General features: G+C 39.2%; 1 protein-coding gene across 6 annotated transcripts in view; it reads right to left on the bottom strand.

Moving 5' to 3' along the window:
- Positions 1 to 15443, bottom strand: part of LOC100435555 (protein arginine N-methyltransferase 3) — a 127634-nt gene extending 112191 nt beyond the window's left edge. For 3 of the 6 annotated variants that reach the window (XM_054524578.2, XM_054524581.2, XM_054524580.2), the window contains exons 1-8: positions 15208 to 15443; positions 14829 to 14964; positions 13161 to 13243; positions 10711 to 10760; positions 9981 to 10083; positions 7000 to 7159; positions 5244 to 5388; positions 242 to 307 (exon numbers count right to left, since the gene is read on the bottom strand). In XM_054524578.2, coding sequence (XP_054380553.1) covers positions 242 to 307; positions 5244 to 5388; positions 7000 to 7159; positions 9981 to 10083; positions 10711 to 10760; positions 13161 to 13243; positions 14829 to 14964; positions 15208 to 15235 — 771 coding nt within the window. In that variant the 5' untranslated portion in view covers positions 15236 to 15443. The remainder of the gene's footprint in view (positions 1 to 241; positions 308 to 5243; positions 5389 to 6999; positions 7160 to 9980; positions 10084 to 10710; positions 10761 to 13160; positions 13244 to 14828; positions 14965 to 15207) is intronic. The other 3 variants (XM_054524579.2, XM_054524584.2, XM_054524583.2) reach the window with 3 other exon arrangements.
- Between the last annotated feature and the right edge of the window lie 2955 nt (positions 15444 to 18398).

The raw sequence follows: 18398 nt of genomic DNA on the forward strand, positions 1-18398 counted from the left end.
CATTATAACTAAGCTATGCCATTGTAATAACTTTCAATTTTAAAAAAGAGCATATTGAATGACAGCAGCAATCAGCATTTGTTATCAGTACTCTGCACCACAGAGCAGCATCATAAATGTCTTCCATGAAATACAGACAGAAGATGTTAAATCAATTGCTATCACAATGATGAGCCAAGAGAGGATTTCTACTGCCCAAGAACAAGATGAAATGTATAATTCTATAACCTATGCTACTTACCTTGTCTTTGAAGATATGTGGATTTTGGTATATGAAATCTCGGTAGCTTTCTGTTCGTATTTTGTCCTAGGGTGGAGAGAAGAAAACGCTGTGTTTATAGGACAGTCTAAACAAATAAATTTTTTAAGGGAGATATTTGCCATATTAACACACATTGCTAGTTTCCATAGCAGTTTTTATACCTGGGATACCAAGCTTATTTTTTTCCTAAGAAAACAATAAATAATAGAAATAGCAACGACACACAAAGAAAATATTTTATGAAGACTGAAACTCAAATAAGACCCAAGTTCTTAAAAATGTGTACATTTTCCTCTTGACGTGCATTATCACCATAAGACTTAGAGTGATAATTAAAGCTAATAAAAGATGAACATGTTTTGCTCCTTTCAATAGGGCCTGAAACTACAGCCTGATTCTCTGTACTAGAGCTATATTAAAATAAGGGAGAAGCCAAGTGCAGTGGCTCATGCCTGTAATACTCACTTGAAGATAGGAGTTTGAGGTCAGGCTGGGCAACAAAGTGAGACCCTGTCTCCAAAAAAAATAGAAATAAAAATAACGGGCTGCGTTCGGTGGCTCACACCTGTAATCCCAGCACTTTGGGAGGCTGAGGCGGGAGGATCACTTGAGGTCAGGAGTTTGAGACCAGCCTGACCAACATGGAGTAACTCTGTCTCTACTAAAAATACAAAATTAGTTGGGTGTGGTGGTGCATGCCTGTAATCCTAGCTACTGGGGAGGCTGAGGCAGGAGAATCGCTTGAACCTGGGAGGCAGAGGCTGCGGTGAGCTGAGATTGTGACATTGCACTCCAGCCTGGGCCACAAGAGCGAAAATTCCGTCCCAAAAAACGAAACAAAAACAAAAATAGAAAGGAGAGAAAAATAAATATAAAAGTTGCAGCTACATACAAAAAATTACACTAAACTGGATACGTTTTTCTAAGAAAGTCATTGATCAGCACCTATCTGATTTACATTCCTGTTTTGTCTGTAAAAATTTCTGTAGTAGGAAATGATGCTTAAAAGCCTAAAAGTAAATCATTTGAGCCCTGCAGCCCGCATTATAAGGCTCCTACACTCTGGAGTCTCCCATAACCTGTGACCAAGGCAAACATGTAACTCTAACATTTATGCTGGTTCATGAACAGAGTTGATTCCCTAGGTTGAAACACATACTGACTGCAAATTAAGCAGTTAGGGGCTCTGCTGTCAAGTAAGTAAAATATGACTGTGATAAAAATAAATATCACAAAATGGGAATTCTAGTTTTAAGTTTCACATTAGGGTGAAAAGAACATATTACACCAATTGCTACAATAACAAAATTTTATACAAATCATACCCCCAATACATTTTTATGCCAATTGAGATTTTTTTTAAAGCATAAAAGGAGATCTTAAAGGGCAGGTTGTTTTACTTAAGTACTAGACCTAAAAAGGGAACTGTCCATAATTAATTCCATGTTTTCTGATTATTTCTCACTGCTTTACAAAAAAAATTTTAATTAGCCTTATTAAATCTCCTGAAGTTAAGAATTACTAAGATGAATAAATATATATATATTAACTAATTATCTAATTTTAAAACTTTTTTTCAAAGGATACCATTTCATACACTTTTACAAATTTTACTCTCTTCTGATACTATAACCAGTGATTTTCGAAGAAACGACAAAACTTAACACAGGGTGAACATCAGTCAGGAATGTAGTCACTCAGAAAGCTCCCACTAATCATACTGTCTGACCACTACTTCCACTTAATCAACAGAATTCCAACTGCTGTCCCAACGCCATGCACTGCTGCTCAACTAAACTACAATCTTTCATTCTGTTTCTTACAATATATTCATCTGTTTTTGTTTGTATGCTCATGCTGGTGTAATGAAATCCAAAGTATACAAAACATAGTGTCTTGTATATAGCAGAGCTTCAGTTTAGTCACTTAATTTTTGAAAAAAAAATCCAATAAATATGAAAATGCAAGCAAATAAAAGAGTAGCCTTTATAACCATTTCTAAAAATTTATTCTAACAAAGGCTAACACGTCAATACAAAACAACAATACACAGAAATTTAAAAAAATTTTTTATATCAACCTTGAAACTAAGAAAAATAAAATAACAAAATTACTGCTCCAATACTTAGGAGCAAGATAATATTTTAAGACTAGTAAAGTATCAAGAAATTATTCCTACAAATATAAAAAAAAGAATGAAGGTAAAGAAAAAAGTTATATACTATAAATTTTACATATACAAGCAACAGTATATTTTTAATTTACAAGCTCATAAAGGTGGACCAAGTGCATGAGACAGGTGCAGATACAATAAAGAGAATGCAGCAAAGAAAAATTACTGAAATTTCACTTTACTAAATGGTACTATGATCTGTGATAAATGTACAACAGAATGAATAATGTTTCTCTTAAAACAAAGAAGACCGATGCATTTTGGATTTATAGTGTTAGCCAACGATGACTCTTCTTCAAAAAGATAAAGTGGCAAGGAATTTTGAAAGTTCATGTAATCTATCCCTCTATCAATTATATCTCTGGAATTCAAAAAAGGTATCTTCATCTTATCTAAAGAAATAAGATCACAAGCTACTTTTATTTAAAATTATAATTAAAACATGTACCAAAAATAGTGTCATGAAAAGACATGAAGCCAAGCAACAAAAAATCCAAATTATACTCTATAAAAACAAGGCCAATTCCAAGCATAAAAATATGTCCTGTAAATATGATTTCTCAATTTTAAATGATTTATAAAAATTAGGTAAGATTCTAGTGGTAATATACGTTGAACAGTTTATGTGTGCTAAGAATCGTTCTAAGAAACAAGAAATAAAGCTGTGATATAAGGCATGCTTCACATTCATCCACAGCACGTAACTTGGCAAAATGCAAATGAATGAACAGTTCTTTTTGAATCAACTATCCATATGTCCTATAGACATTTAATCAAATCATTTCCAAGGGGAGGAAATTACACTGCACAAGAACTAAAGGAAGCTAAGGCACACAGAATGATATTTAAGTGATTCTCTCTAAGGGAAAAGGTGGCACTGGAAACTTCAAGTTGGAACTTCTTAAACCTATATGTACATTGAAAGGAGTTAAACATACCAGACCAGGTGTGAAATCTTATGGTTACTGACATATAGATACAAGTGTCCAGGATAAAGATTTGTAAATGGTAAGTACTCAAACTGAATTTCCCTGATGATTGTACTCACAACACTCAACATTCTACTGAAAGTTTCGGTGACCTTTAATCTGTCTGAAAAGCCCAACACAATTTCCATACCAAAGGAATGAAAGGTTTATGGTATTTAAGCTGATGGGGTGATTTAAAATGACAAACATGGCCCTAGATAAACTTCTTTAAAGAAAATATTCTAAACATAAAAAAATTAATTTTAATAAAGAAAATGAAGCAAGTCAATTTCTTTTCAACAAATTCACTGAGACTTAAAATGTATTACTTATAAGATATCTATTATTTATAATGCTATGCCATTACCCACGTGACAACAAAAAGCACAACCATGACATGTAATTAGTAATGACATGACAATGTTTTAAAAGACCCCACATAAGTACAATTATCAATTACCAAACTTCTGTGATCCAGCAAAACTGAATCAACAAAATATATACATGTTATCAAATATCCCTGGTTAGCTTAAATGCCTATGCTTCAGGGAACCCATAAAATAAAACAATCTCTGGAAGAAGGATTTAGAAAGGGATATTTTGTTTGTTGGTTTTAAGAATAGGTAATGGTGGCATCTAAAATTCAGAGATAAACATCTAAAACTTTCCATTTTTACGTTCCAACATTTATTTTACTCTATGTAGATATTCTCAATTTCACTGAACTAAAAATTACATCTTCCTATTTTACAATCTATAATACTTAATAAAATGTATAATTATCAAGTATAGCTAGAAATCAACTTCTATTTTATATGGATATTACCATTATAAAAATTAAAACCAGCCAGATTTAAATACAGTCACATGTTGCTTAATGCTAGGGATACTTCTGAGAAATGTGTTGTTGTGTGAACGTCTTAGATAATACTTCACAAATGGAGATGGTATATAGCCTACTACACACCTAGGCTCTGTAAGATAGCCTATTACTCCTAGGCTACAAACCTGTACAGCATGTCACTGTACTGAATACTGTGGGCAACTTTAACACAATGGTATTTGTGTATCTAAGTGTATCTAAACATAGAAAAGGTACAGTAAAAATATGGCATTATAGTCTCATGGAAGCACCATCACATCAGTCTGACTGACGGAAACACTAGTATGCAGTGCACGACTGTACCTAATTTGAGCAATTCAGGAAATACTCCTATATGTCAATGATTTCAAATGTAAAAAAGTTACACCATAATAATTGTGAGATTTATAATTAAACTTTATATCAAAGAATTATTATTGGCCCAAACAAAAGTCAGTATGGCTATTTAAAACACTGAAATTAATCATTTCCTTTACACATTAAAAAGTAATATATAATTTAATCCATCTAATTGTTCCTATTTAATAGCTGCTCTTGAGAAGACTAAAATCGTCGTTTTTCCAATATTTTAAGGAAAAAGTGATTTCATAAAAAGATTAATAATGATTTTAAACGGAATGTACAAACGACTGATGCCTCTGTAATCTTTTATTTTTATTTTTTTTTAAATAGAGACAGGGTCTCACTATATTGCCCAGGCTGGTGTCAAACTCCTGGGCTCAAGCAATCCTCCTGCCTCAGGCTCCCAAAGTGCTGGTATTACAGGCATGTGCCACCGTGCCCAGTCTTGTAATATTTTCAACCCAAGATGAGCTACCAAGCACCAAAGAGGTGTTTAAAAAGCAGTTCTCCCCACCCAAAAAAAAGAGGTCTAATATAGTGCACACATATATTAAGAAAGAACCTGTTCTATTTTTCCTTTAGTATGGATTTGACGCATTTGTGTTCTTTTCTAACCTTTAGCATTTCTTCATGTATCCCATAATGCCCGTATGAGCTGAAATAAACACCATCCTCATCCTCCTGGAGGTCCGCAATGACACTAGTAGATGACGAGCAGGTTCTGACATCTGCATGCATCACAAAATCCTGAGCAAATTGTCTGTAATCAATTTGAAATACACCCTTGAGACAGGTTTATTGGACCATGAATAAAGGAAAGGCTAGAGGTTGAGCAAGAGGAAAGGGGAGGGAGTACAGTGTGATGAGCCTTCTAAATCACATTCTATCTTGAACAATTGAAAGCTCCCCCTGCTGGATCTGAAGCAATGGCAATATTCAGAAACAATAATACACACTCCTTCTACAAACCACAAAGGCAATGCCAACCGCAGATTATAGCTCCTTATGACTTTCAACTGAACAAATAAGCATATTACTTTTATTATCCTCTATTATTTCTATTGTTTTAAAATCCTTTTTAAGCAACTGAATCAATGTCGTTTATTTCAGCTCTATTAATATTCTTTAAAACCATATTATTTCTTGGGAGTGTTATGTAAGCAGAAAGTAGACCCAAATAGATAATTATTTACATACACTGGCACCACCCACTCCAGCTCTAAAACTCAGATCCCTCTCAGATCATGACATATTAGGAATACATAAGGCATATAAAAGGGAGAAGTTCAAAGGGGCAAAAGGTAGAGTTGGTGTTGGTTACTTGGTTACCTAGCATAAAAATTCTGAAACAGGGAAGAAGAACTACAATTGGCTCTACTATCTTTCCTGCTGGACATTCATTCTGGCAAACCATCAGATGGGTACTCAGGCAACAGCAAACAGCTTACAAATCCAACAGGAAGGCCTGTGAGGTATACTTGTCAGAAATGCAGAATCTCAGGCCCTATTCTCAATCTTCTGAATCAGAATTTATATTTTAACACGATCCCAGTTGATTCCCATGCACATTAAACTTTGAAAAGTACTACACCAGTAGAATGCTAATTTATTCACTGGAAAAAACTGTCACCATATATCTGGTTTTCTGGGTTCATACTACAGCATAATTACATTTTGATTCCCCCCCACCGACCCCACCCCAACAAAGTCTTGCTCTGTTGCCCAGGCTGGAGTACAGTGGTGCGATCTCAGCTCACTGCAACCTCCCCTTCCTGGATTCAAGCAATTCTCCTGCCTCAGCCTCCCAAGCAGCTGGGATTACAGGCGTGCACCACCACAACCCGGCTAATTTTTGTATTTTTAGTAGAGACAGGGTTTCACCATGTTGGCCAGGCTGGTCTCAAACTCCTGACCTCATGATCCACTTGCCTCGGCCTCCCAAAGTGCTGAGATTACAGGTGTGAGCCACCGCACCCGGCCTACATTTTGATTCTTTAAAAATAAAAACTTCAACCCTGTATTTTCCCCAAACCTCAAAAAGATTAATCCCTCCACTTTAAAAAACTAGGATAGAAAAAGTAAAATGGAGAAATCAACTGCAAATAGGAAAATTGAAAGGAAGGCAATAAAGAACAAAAACATTCATGAGGACATTTGTCAGAACATATCAGAATAGGTAAAACTATAAGATTTTATATTAATTAACTATATCCATAATGTACAAAAATGCTACATATCTTTAACAGTATGAAGATAAAATATCTACATGGTACTTTCCAGTATATGAAATGTTCTACTATATTCTATTTTGCCATTAGGTTGTATTATTTTGGAGATCTAAACAATTAATTTTGCAAGATTGATAAATTACTTCATTTTTTGCAGATCCTCACGTGCTCTAGCCAATGTGGCTTCAGCAGACAGTGCCCTGGCTTCCATATGTTTCAATTTTTCAACAACAGATGTATTTTCACTGAGTCCATTGGGGTATGAGAAGGGTACTGACACTGGTTCATAAAGATCTTCTACATCTAAAGAAATAAATAGACATTATTATCAGGCCATCTTATAACAATAAAACAAGTATAAATATGTTAGGAATAAATATGCCCTAAGTTTCTCCTATGTGGCCAATTGAGAAAGATTAGTGAAAGTACTTTTAATTGAATATCAATCATCTTGGCTTTGCACAGTGGCTCTCGCCTGTAATCCCAGCACTTTGGAAGGCCGAGGCAGGCAGATCACTTGAGGCCAACAGTTCAAGACCAGCCTGGCCAATTTGGTGAAACCTTGTCTCTACTAAAAAAAAAAAAATACAAAAAGTTAGCCAGGTCTGGTGGTGTGGGCCTTTAGTCCCGGCTACCTGGAAGGCTGAGGCAGAAGAATTGCTTGAACCTCGGAAGCGGAGGTTGCAGTGAGCTGAGATCGCACCACTGTACTCCAACCTGGGCAATACAGTGAGACTTGGTCTTAAAAATAATAATAATAATAAATATTTATCATCTACACTATTTTAATTTGAATTCAAAGAGCATGCTGTTAGTCTAAGTTTTTCATTAGTTGGCTAAACTGAACATACATTTAAATACTAATTATTAATTATACTCAACCAAATCCAGGAAGAAAGAAAAAAGTAGAAAGAAAAAAACCTATCATTTATTGATCAGCAGGTATCTTTTGAGTACATCATTACATCTTGTTTTATTCTCAAAACACAGTCAAGATGTATTTATCCCTATTTTAGGCATGGAAAAAATAAATTTCAGAGAAATTAAGTGACTATCCCAAAGTTATATATCTGTTTATGGAGGAACTAAGATTTAAACCCAAACCTGCCTTCCCAGCCCACGTTCTTGCCATTACACAAAGCTACCTCCTAGCCCATGTCCTTATTGTAGCAGGTATTAAATTCAGATATTGCTTAAGGGAAATCCTGCCATATATGACAGTATGAATGAACATGGAGGACATTATGTGAAGCAAAATAAGCCAGACACAAACAGACAAATACTGTGTGATCTCACTCTTGTGTGGAATTAAAAAAAACTCACAGAAGCAGAGAGTGGAATGGTGGTGGAAATGAGGAGATGTTGGTCAAAGGGTACACACTTTCAGCTACAAGATGAGTAAGTTCTGGGCACCTGTCTATGGTAAAGTGACTATAGTTAAAAATGCTGCACTGTATACTTGAAACTTGCAGACAGTAGATCTTAACGGTTCTCACCATAAAAATAAAAAATGGAATGTGAGGTGATGATGTTAATCATCTTGGTTATGGTAATCATTTCATAATGTATATGCATATCAAATCATCACATTGTATACCTGAAATGTACACAATTTTCACTTATCAATTATACCTGAATAAAACTGGAGGAAAAAAAAACATTCCTAAGGACAGTGTGTAAAGAATTCTACACATTCAATAATTTTTCATCCTGGGCAAGGTGGAGTGAAATCTATACACTAAAGTCTTATTGCTGATATTATTAAATATCCTAATTCCTAGTATTATTTTTAAATTATTAATTTTAATTTAATATTTAATTTTAATTTCACTTCTCTGCAAAGAGAAGTTAATATATGTAGTTAGTAAATTTCACAAAATCAATGTCCATTTACTGGTCTAACTTTCAGATCAACATAAGGCAGTAAGCAGTGCAAATATTACATTTTCCCCTCAGGATAGCACTGGAAGAAATGTGACTTCGTAAAAATTCCTATTCATTTTTTATTTGTGAAGACACATTCTTGGAGTTAGGACAAAATAGCTAAGCCAAACAAACGCGTAATACTATAAGAGACTACAGCCTAAGTTGAATTCTTGTTATAAAAGCAGTGCAGGGTGTCACTAACTTCTCATCACTGTGGCAGAATATTGAGTCACTGAGGTTTAAAAACTGCATCATTCACTATCTAACTCACCAAAAATTAATGAGCACAACAAAATATTTCCAAACTATATAAGGCTGGTATACTGTATTTTCTACTTCCTACGACAAACCTCATTTGTATTTTGATTTCAAAATTCTTCAAACTGTTTGGCCAGTTTCTGTTTTGCTTTCTGCTGCAATAAAAATTAGTCATAATAAAAACTTTTTAATGTTAAGAATATGCAGATAATTACATATTAAAGATTAGAGATTTGAAAAAGAGAGAGGATTCAGTAAATACTAAGATTCCTAACTACAATTTGCTAGAACAGTCTAATTCAAAGGACTAAACCATATTCAGAAAGACGAACTTCCACATCTACCTTCTGTCTCAGGATGTTCAAATCACCTGGATACTTCTTTCAGGCAGAGAAGAATTACTGCAAAAGCTGACCAATTTTTCAGTAAAATATAACAATTATAAATGTGTATAAACCTCACATAAGAGCTCCAAAATACATGAAGCAATTAAAGGCAAAACCAGACAATCTTTTGATCACAGAGTTTTTGGTTTTTTAAAACAGAGTCTTGCTCTATCACCTGTATCCCAGGTTCAAGTGAGTCTCCTGCCTCAACCTCCCGAGTAGCTGGGACTACAGGTGCCCGCCACCACGCCTGGCTAATTTTTTGTATTTTTAGTAGAGATGGGGTTTCACTGTGTTAGCCAGGATGGTCTGGATCTCCTGACCTCGTGATATGCCCTTAGCCTCCCAAAGTGCTGGGATTACAGGCATGAGCCACCACACCTGGCCGACTATTAGTTTTTAAGCAACTTAACTTTTCTATTGAAACCAACTACCTGATGAGGAATTTAGAGAATTTTAAAAAGCATGTCTTTTCCTAAAACACTTTACCTCCATTTTGCCGTTAACAAATGGCCTTACGTTAATTAAAGTAGATACACTTATGTTCATCTTACCAAATTGAAGTAAAAGGTCATCTTCTAATACTGGCTTCAAATACTCTTCTTTCTCCCAAGGCACTGGGTTGTATATGGAATTCATGTACTCAACTGTAGGATTCTGGATATAAAATTAATCTCATGTTTTTTTTCATTACACATAATCACAAAACCTCCTTAGTAAAAACTACAGAAATTAAACAAAAAGGAAATCATGTTTGCATTACACAAAATCAGTATGTCTCTAAAAAGTCTACATGCCTATCATTTCATTAACTTGCTGGATGATTGCTTAATCAATAGTTTCAATGCAGAGTTTTTTTACTGTTTGGATTTGGGGAAAGCGTTGTCATGTCATTAAACATTCATTTAAACAGGACAAAAAAAAAAAGTATCTGAAAAAAACAGAATAAAAAAGAGCAACCAAAATACTTAAAATCACATTAGAAATTATTTCTGATTTTACAGATCCTGTCCATCAGTATTTCCCTTTATTTGACACTGAATTACTTTTTCACATACACCAATTAATCTCTTAGATGCAGTGAAAACAGTATTTGTTAGTTATAATAGACATTTACATGGTGCTTTCTGCTGTGCTAGCTCCTAATGTCCGTGATTCCCCCAATATGATGAGTACCAAATTTAATGCAGTTCCTCATATTCTTTTAAATAATCAGTACACTGACAGTCAGAGTAGCACTTCTTTAACTTCTAAACAAAATTATAAATTAAGCTGTCAACTTACCTTAAGTCTAATAAAATTTATTAGCTTAATGTAGCCATAAAATTCAAGTCCTAAAGGGGGAAAAAGATAATTCACCTATGTTAACATAATGAGTTTTGTTTAACTGACCTGTTCTATAAAGCCTTCTCTGATTAAACAATAAAATAATTCTGACCTCTAAATTACTACTTATATTTTGAATTTTATTAAGAATTAGAAGTAGTAATACAATGATACTTCTGAATATCTTGAGAAGCAGCCATAGATGACAAATTAAAGCTTTTGTAGTATTTCTAAAAAGATGGGAAATTGATTTTTAAAATTCTATTCCTCCTTTGTCAGAACAATACAAATCTGGAAAATTAGATCCACATTTTACCAAGTATTTGGCAATTGATATCAGAGCCGAAAGTTTTAAATCCCTAATTTTTATGGTGTGTATCAAATTATAATTTTGCCAGGACATGGTGTATACTAGCTTTTACATGAAGTTAAACGATGCAAACCCAATAAGGCTTGTTATCTGGTTCTCATATCTTTCCAGAAATGAAGAGCATTTAAAACAAAGGAAAGCAGTAATATATCCAACCAACTAATTATTTGTCATAAAACTGTTGTTATGAGAAAGCTTTAATAGTATACAAACCCCCTATATTGGTAAGTAAAAACAAGCAAACAAACAAAATTCTATCTTAAGTATGATTCTAATACTTTAGAAATGCAACATTAAAAACATTAAGGCTGGGCACAGTGGCTCATGCCTGTAATCGCAGCACTTTGGGAGGCCAAGGCAGGCGGATCACCTGAGGTCGGGAGTTCCAGACCAGCCTGACCAACATGGAGAAACCCTGTCTCTACTAAAAATACAAAATTAGCCAGTGTGGTGGCGAATGCCTATAATCCCAGCTACTCGGGAGGCTGAGGCAGGAGAATCACTTGAACCTGGGAGGCGGAGGTTGTGGTGAGCCGAGATCGTGCCATTGCACTCCAGCCTGGGCAACAAGAGCAAGACTCCGTCTCAAAAAAAAAAAAAAAACACAAAAACAAAAAACATTAAAAAATGAGGCTGTCATTTATGCCTTACAAAAGTACTTGCAATTGAATTTATGATTTATAAACATGTGATACCACGTATTTATCTAACACTGAAACATCTGTTAGTATTTGCTATTCAATAACGTCCCTTCTTAGTTGTCAACAAATATAGGGACCAAAAAACCTATTCTGTATGGTTTTTTTTTTTTTTGAGACGGCGTCTCAGTCTGTCGCTCAGGCTGGAGTACAGTGGCATGATCTCAGCTCACTGCAACCTCCGCCTTCCGGGTTCAAGTAATTCTCCTGCCTCCGCCTCCCAAGTAGGTGGGACTACAGGCACATGCCACCATGCCCGACTAATTTTTCATATTTTTAGTAGAGTCGGGTTTTCACTGGGTTAGCCAGGATGGTCTCGATCTCCTGACTTTGTGATCCACCCGCCTTGGCCTCCCAAAGGTTTTCACTGGGTTAGCCAGGATGGTCTCGATCTCTTGACCTTGTGATCCAACCGCCTTGGCCTCCCAAAGTGCTGGAATCGCAGGCGTGAGCCACAGCACCTGGCCTATTTAGTTAATTTTATTGTAGTATAGCTCTTCTACATCCATTTAATGAAGTGGAAGGCCTTAATTGTAAGGCAAGTGCATTTAAATAAAAGTTTCAACAGAAACATCACCTGAGTATTTCGCATATTAACCTTAACTTCATCACTCTTCTTCCAGTCTCTACCAAACTTTCTATAAAACTCAGTCTCGTAGGCTGTGAAGTTCATGTCATGCTTTGAGCTGATTGTCTTTTTTCAAATGACCTGCCTCCTTTTTCAAGTCCTACATCTAAACTTGCTCTCCCTAAATCTAATATGTAATCACATAAAATGTAAAAATGTAATCACATGCCAAGTCTGTTTTTGTTTTTAGTTGAAAAGCTAATATAAGTTTAAATATAGTGAATCTTGTCTAGAAGAGTGACTTATTCATCTTTTCTCAAGGACCACTTGTCAAAAAAACTCCATTTCCACAAGATGTTGCTGTATGATTCGCCATATTAAACTCGTACAGAAAAGGGTCTGAAAAACTATAAAATCTGAACTTATATTTCAAAACTTTTTTTTTTTTTGAGACGAGTCTCACTCTGTCGCCCAGGCTGGAGTGCAGTGATGCCATCTCAGCTCACTGCTACCTCCGCCTCCCAGGTTTAAGCAATTCACCTGCCTCGGTCTTCTGAGTAGCTGCTATTACAGGTGTGTGTCACCACACCCAGATAACTTTTGTATTTTAGTAGAGGTGGGGTTTCAGCATGTTGGCCAGGCTGGTCTTGAACTCCCGACCTAAAGTGATCCACCCACCTCAGCCTCCCAAAATGTTGGGATTACAGGCGTGAGCTGCCACGCCTGGCCAAATTTCACAACTTAAATTGCCTTTATTCTAAAAACTACTCACCATGTTTATGAACCATGCTGTCAATATTAAATTGATGCTCAGACTTACAGTGTGAAAACGTTTCTTCAGCAGATGTGAATAACCTGAAAAATCAAGCAATAGCTTCATGGAATAGTCCCCCAAGAAGTCTAAATACTGATTTCATGTTACATATACACTTTTTTTTTTTTTTTTACTCTGCTGGTTTCTAGTTTTACTTCCAATTAAGAAAAAACAAACACACTTGTATCTGAAAGGAAGGGAACCCAGCACTTTTAAAGGGAGTTAGTACTTCTGCGTCCCATTTTACACCTAAAACCAATTATCCTTTAAATGTCAAAGTGAATTTATTTGTCAAATAATATCACTGATTTTATCAAAAGGCTTTTAAGAGAGTTCCCTTTGATAGAGTCTGTTTCTGTCAAGTCATACAATTTCTCTACTTGAGATTCTTTTCTCCTCTAAGTGTCAACTCTGCTTTCGGAGGCTTTGAACTGGCACAGCTCAAACTGCTTTTAGAAATAAAGCATAAAATGTAATTTTACAGCTGGCATACTCCCCAAGTGCCTTATTTCAAAAGTGATCTTGTAGTGTTCCCAACGTACTTGCATCACAGACACTGTAAGGATCAATCCTCTATTATGTGACATGCAAATCTGAAGGCCACTTAAAGACAAGAATACACAGCAGAGAAGCTGCGTACCTTATCTATATTCCTAACACATGTGGAGCATTAGTTTTCAACAAATGTTTACCGAGATAGGTGATTTGGACTATTTATGGAGGCTATCACAGCCACTGCACCACTGGTGCTCAATAAATACTTGATGACAACTAGAATATATACAGGCATTCTATCTACCCAATGGGGCTACAGATGAGAACGCTGACGCACCACCACTCAGCACCATGCCCAGATACAGGGAACACTGGAAAATGTATTAAAGTAACACTGGCCAATGCCAACCGGGCCTCTTTCATGCCTACTTGCCTAGGACAGGAGCCAAAGCTTCCGAAGACTAATAGGCAGAATTGTAAGTGGCAAGAATGTGAGTTTGGAAATAAGCACACCACGGCTTTGTGACCTTGAGCAAATTATTGATACTACAGTCTTTTTCCCTAAGTGAAAAGTCCTACTTAAGTAAGGTGAACTTCCTTCTTACACTATGTAAACCGCTCAAATAAAAAAAGAAATGTTTCACCTGAGAAGCTCTGTACTGGTTAAAGAATTAGCATGGTAAAGCTGGAAGGCTCCGTAGGGATTATCTAGTTCAGGGTGGCTGCCAAATTTGTTACTCATTAGTAACTCGTTAGTAACTTCACTGTTACTTCTGATCTTGTCCTCATAAAAACAGAATATTCTTAGACCCCATCCCTGACTTGGAAGGATTCAGGTGCAGAGTTCAGTATCATTTTGTTTTCAGCGTCTCAAGTGACAAGATTTGGGAACCACAGATTCAATGCACTACTAGTCAACAGCTTGTAGTACAACCGGCCTTCCAGTTCACGGTTCCCCCTCTCTACTACTGAGGGTCCCCATTCTCCCCAAGCCCTCACCCCAGACCAGTGGTTCCAGAATTCAAAGACAGGCCACTCTGGCTTGCCTCCTGCCCGAAGGCGTTCCTGGGCACACAGACCCCACGCGCCCGGGCACCCTAGGGCAGAGGCCAGGCGCTGAGGCGGACGAACCTGTTACAGAACAGGCAGGGGGTCTGCTGCTTGTCGTGGGGGAGATCTGCATCGTCCTCATCCTCCCAGGCGGCCTCGTCCCCGCTGTCCGACAGTTCTGGCAGGTCCTCCTCATCCTCCACAGCGCCCCGGCCGCCTAACACACGCACAACAATCAGATCGGCCTCGGACACCGGTGCGTCCTGGGGGCTCGAGGAGCAGGTGAGGATGGGCTCTCCCCCGCCCCGTTCGCCCGCGGCCCTCACTCAGCACCTCCTTCATGATCCCTGCGAGCCCCCCCACCCCGCCCGGGCCCGTGTCCCGGAGGGTCTTCCACCGGCCCCACAGCCGCGCGGCCTGGGGCTGGGCGAGCCGGGTGCTGAGGGGCCAGGGTACCCACCGGTAGTGCCTGACGCTAACGAGCACATGGCTGTGGTGCCCCGAGAGCCCGGAGTGTCTGGGGGCGGGGACCGGGTTGGGCAACGAGCGCGCGCAGCGGCCGCCGTCTCCGGGAACGAGCGCGAGCACAAGCGCGAACCCGCGGCGGGACCGGGGCTCCGGAAACTTCGCAGACCGCCGGGAACGTCGAAGCGCGCGCGCTGGCTCGCAACCGCTTCCGGCCTCGAGGCGCCGTGTGTGTCACGTGAGGTGGGGGCGGGGCAAGAGCGGGGCCTCCGCCTCCTCCTGCCGCAGGGTTGGCGCAGTGCGCTGAAGAGGCGCGCTGATGACGGTTAATGTTGCAGCCCGGGAGGTGACTTTTGTCTCCTCCTTGGGTTGCGGCAGGCGTTAGCGGGAGGTCCCGGCCATCTGCTCTGAGCCCCAAGGCAGAGAGACGTCGCTGCGGTTTTGCTGTTGGCATCCTGTCCTCTGTGCGCCCCTTTTTCCTGGGATGAGCGGTTAGCGGAGGGGCGATCGGCCCATGACGCCCTCTGGTGGCGGAGGAGGCCAAACGCTGGAGGCTCGGCTGGTTTCTGGGCTCCTATGTCTTGGAGGGGGTGCAGCTGGCGAGAGGGAACGAACCGCATGGGCCAGGGTGGGTCTACTGCAGGGACAGATAGGCGTCAAACCCCCCAAAACGGATTTTAATCTTTGGTTAAGTGAGAACGTGAACTCTAGAGGCAGCCTGCTGGGTTTGAATCCTAGCCACGTCACTTTGTAACTGTGATCTCGGGCAAGTTACTCGACCTCTCTCTGCCTCAGTTTCATCAAATACAAAACAAGGATAATAACTGCACTTGGGCCGGGCACGGTGGCTCACGTCTATAGTACCAGCACTTTGGGAGGCTGAGGCGGGCGGATCACCTGAGGTCAGGAGTTGGAGACTAGCCTGGCCAACATGGTGAAACCCTGTCCCTACTAAAAATACAAAAATTAACCAGGTGTGGTGGCACGCGCCTGCAATCCCAGCTACTTGGGAGGCTGAGGCAGGAGAATTGCTTGAGCCTGGGAGGCGGAGCTTGTAGTGAGACGAGATTGTGCCACTGCACTCCAGCCTGGGCAACAGAGCAAGACTCCATCTTAAAAAAAAAAAAACCCTGCACTAACCTCAGAACTACAGTAAGGATAAAACGAGTTAATACATGTAAAGTGCTCAGACATAAGTGTTAACTTTGTCCTCAACAATGGAAAATGGTTGAACTATTTAAGCCAGGGAATGATGCTCTCAGATGTGTTGAGAAAGTAACATTCTGGCTGCTGTGTGGGGAAGAATACAAATGTTCCCCTGCCTGCCTCATGCCACTTCCCTTTCTTCCTTTCCTTATATCTATTCAAACCATAGAACTTTTTTTGTTTGTTTTTTGAGACGGAGTTTCGCTCTTGTTGCCCAGACTGGAGTGCAATGGCACGATCTCAGGCTCACCGCAACCTCCACCTCCCGGGTTCAAGCGATTCTCCTGCCTCAGCCTCCAGAGTAGCTGGGATTACAGGCATGTGCCACCACGCCCGGCTGATTTTGTGTTTTTAGTAGAGACAGGGTTTCTCCGTGTTGGTCAGGCTGGTCTGGAACTCCCGACCTCAGGTGATCCACCTGCCCGTGAGCCACCGCCCGGCCCAGAATTCTTTCTTAGGAGGGAGTGCCCCAGGCTCTAGCAGAGTTTATCTAATTGGCCTATCAGGCCCTGCATAATCCTGCCTCTTTCCAATGGAACCCTTCACCTTGGGTCCCACCCTTAAGCCTTTTATTTACTGCTAATCATTGAATGTTCTACACATGGGTAGGTCTCTTTGGTCTCAACCAGAAACACTTTCCTCAGGCCATTTCTAAAATAGTTTCCACCATTATTTCAGGAGTATCCTGTTAGTTTCTTAGCACCCACCATTTGCTTACTTGATTTTTTTTTTTCTTTTTTGGTGATACCCCACAGCACTGAACAATAAGGGTAAGGGCCATGTCTCTTTACTTTCATTTCTCTGGCACATAATATGTGGCCTGACCCATAGTATTAATAGATACTGAATGTATTCACTGAATAAAAATGATGCCTTATATTATTGCTAAATGTACTTCTAAATGTACTTCTCTCCCTTAATTGTAAATTCCTAGAGGACAGAATCCATTAAATATTAGTTTTTGTTTTTCTTTGAGACAGAGTCTTGCTCGGTTGCCCAGGCTGGAGTGTAGTGGTGCGATCTTGTCCCACTGCAACCTCCACCTCCCAGGTTCAAGCGATTCTCCTGCCTCAGCCTCCCAAGTAGCTGGGATTACAGGTGCTCACCACCATGCCTGGCTAATTTTTATATTTTTAGTAGTGACAGGGTTTCACCATGTTGGTCAGACTGGTCTTGAACTCCTGATCTCAAGTGATCTGCCCACCTCGGCTTCCCAAAGTCCTGAGATTACAGGCGTGATTGACTGCACCCGGCCCAAATATTAATTTTGAAGCTTTCTTACATCCTAGGACATTGCCAGAATAGCTGCTGGCTCTCTTGAGTTGGAGTCATTGTTCATGGATGCATCCCCAGTGCCTGTGTGCTCAGTGGCACATAAGAGGCACTGAATAAGCATTTGCTGAATGAATTAATGAACACTTTTGATTACCTGGGCCCATCCAACTTTTCCCTTCATCCTTCCAACATAAACTTTTTCTGTCTGTGTAACATTTGGTGGAAAACTTCCTGAATCCCTTAGTACTAAATGGAACACCCAGTCCATTCGGTGCTGACAATAAAACAAGTTAACACCCATTGTGGAGGAGTGATTGGGCCAGAGTCTTGTTCCTTAGTAAGTTCCTATCTCACCACAATGCAGAGCTCAAGAGAGTGCTGCTTTTCTCTCTACTCCAAAGGTGAACACAGACCCTTCCTCATTATCCCACATCACTACTGAGACCAGAATAACATGTTGAATGAAACCTGCTCGAAGGTTTGTGAGTAAGGAAATGATATAAGGAGAATAACTTAAAACAGGCCACTGGGTTTAGCTGCTTTCAGAGCCCAGAGGCCTCAACATATCCTCAGCCCATGCTTTTTCACCACCGAAACAACACATTTAGGCTCTTCAAAGTCCAACTCCCAGGGAACCCCACCTGGCAGAAGGAAGATATTTCATTTCCTTCTAAAGCTCACATTTCAATATCCCACCCTGCCCTA

This window comes from Pongo abelii, chromosome 9 (assembly GCF_028885655.2).
Source record: "Pongo abelii isolate AG06213 chromosome 9, NHGRI_mPonAbe1-v2.0_pri, whole genome shotgun sequence".
NCBI lineage: Eukaryota > Metazoa > Chordata > Mammalia > Primates > Hominidae > Pongo > Pongo abelii.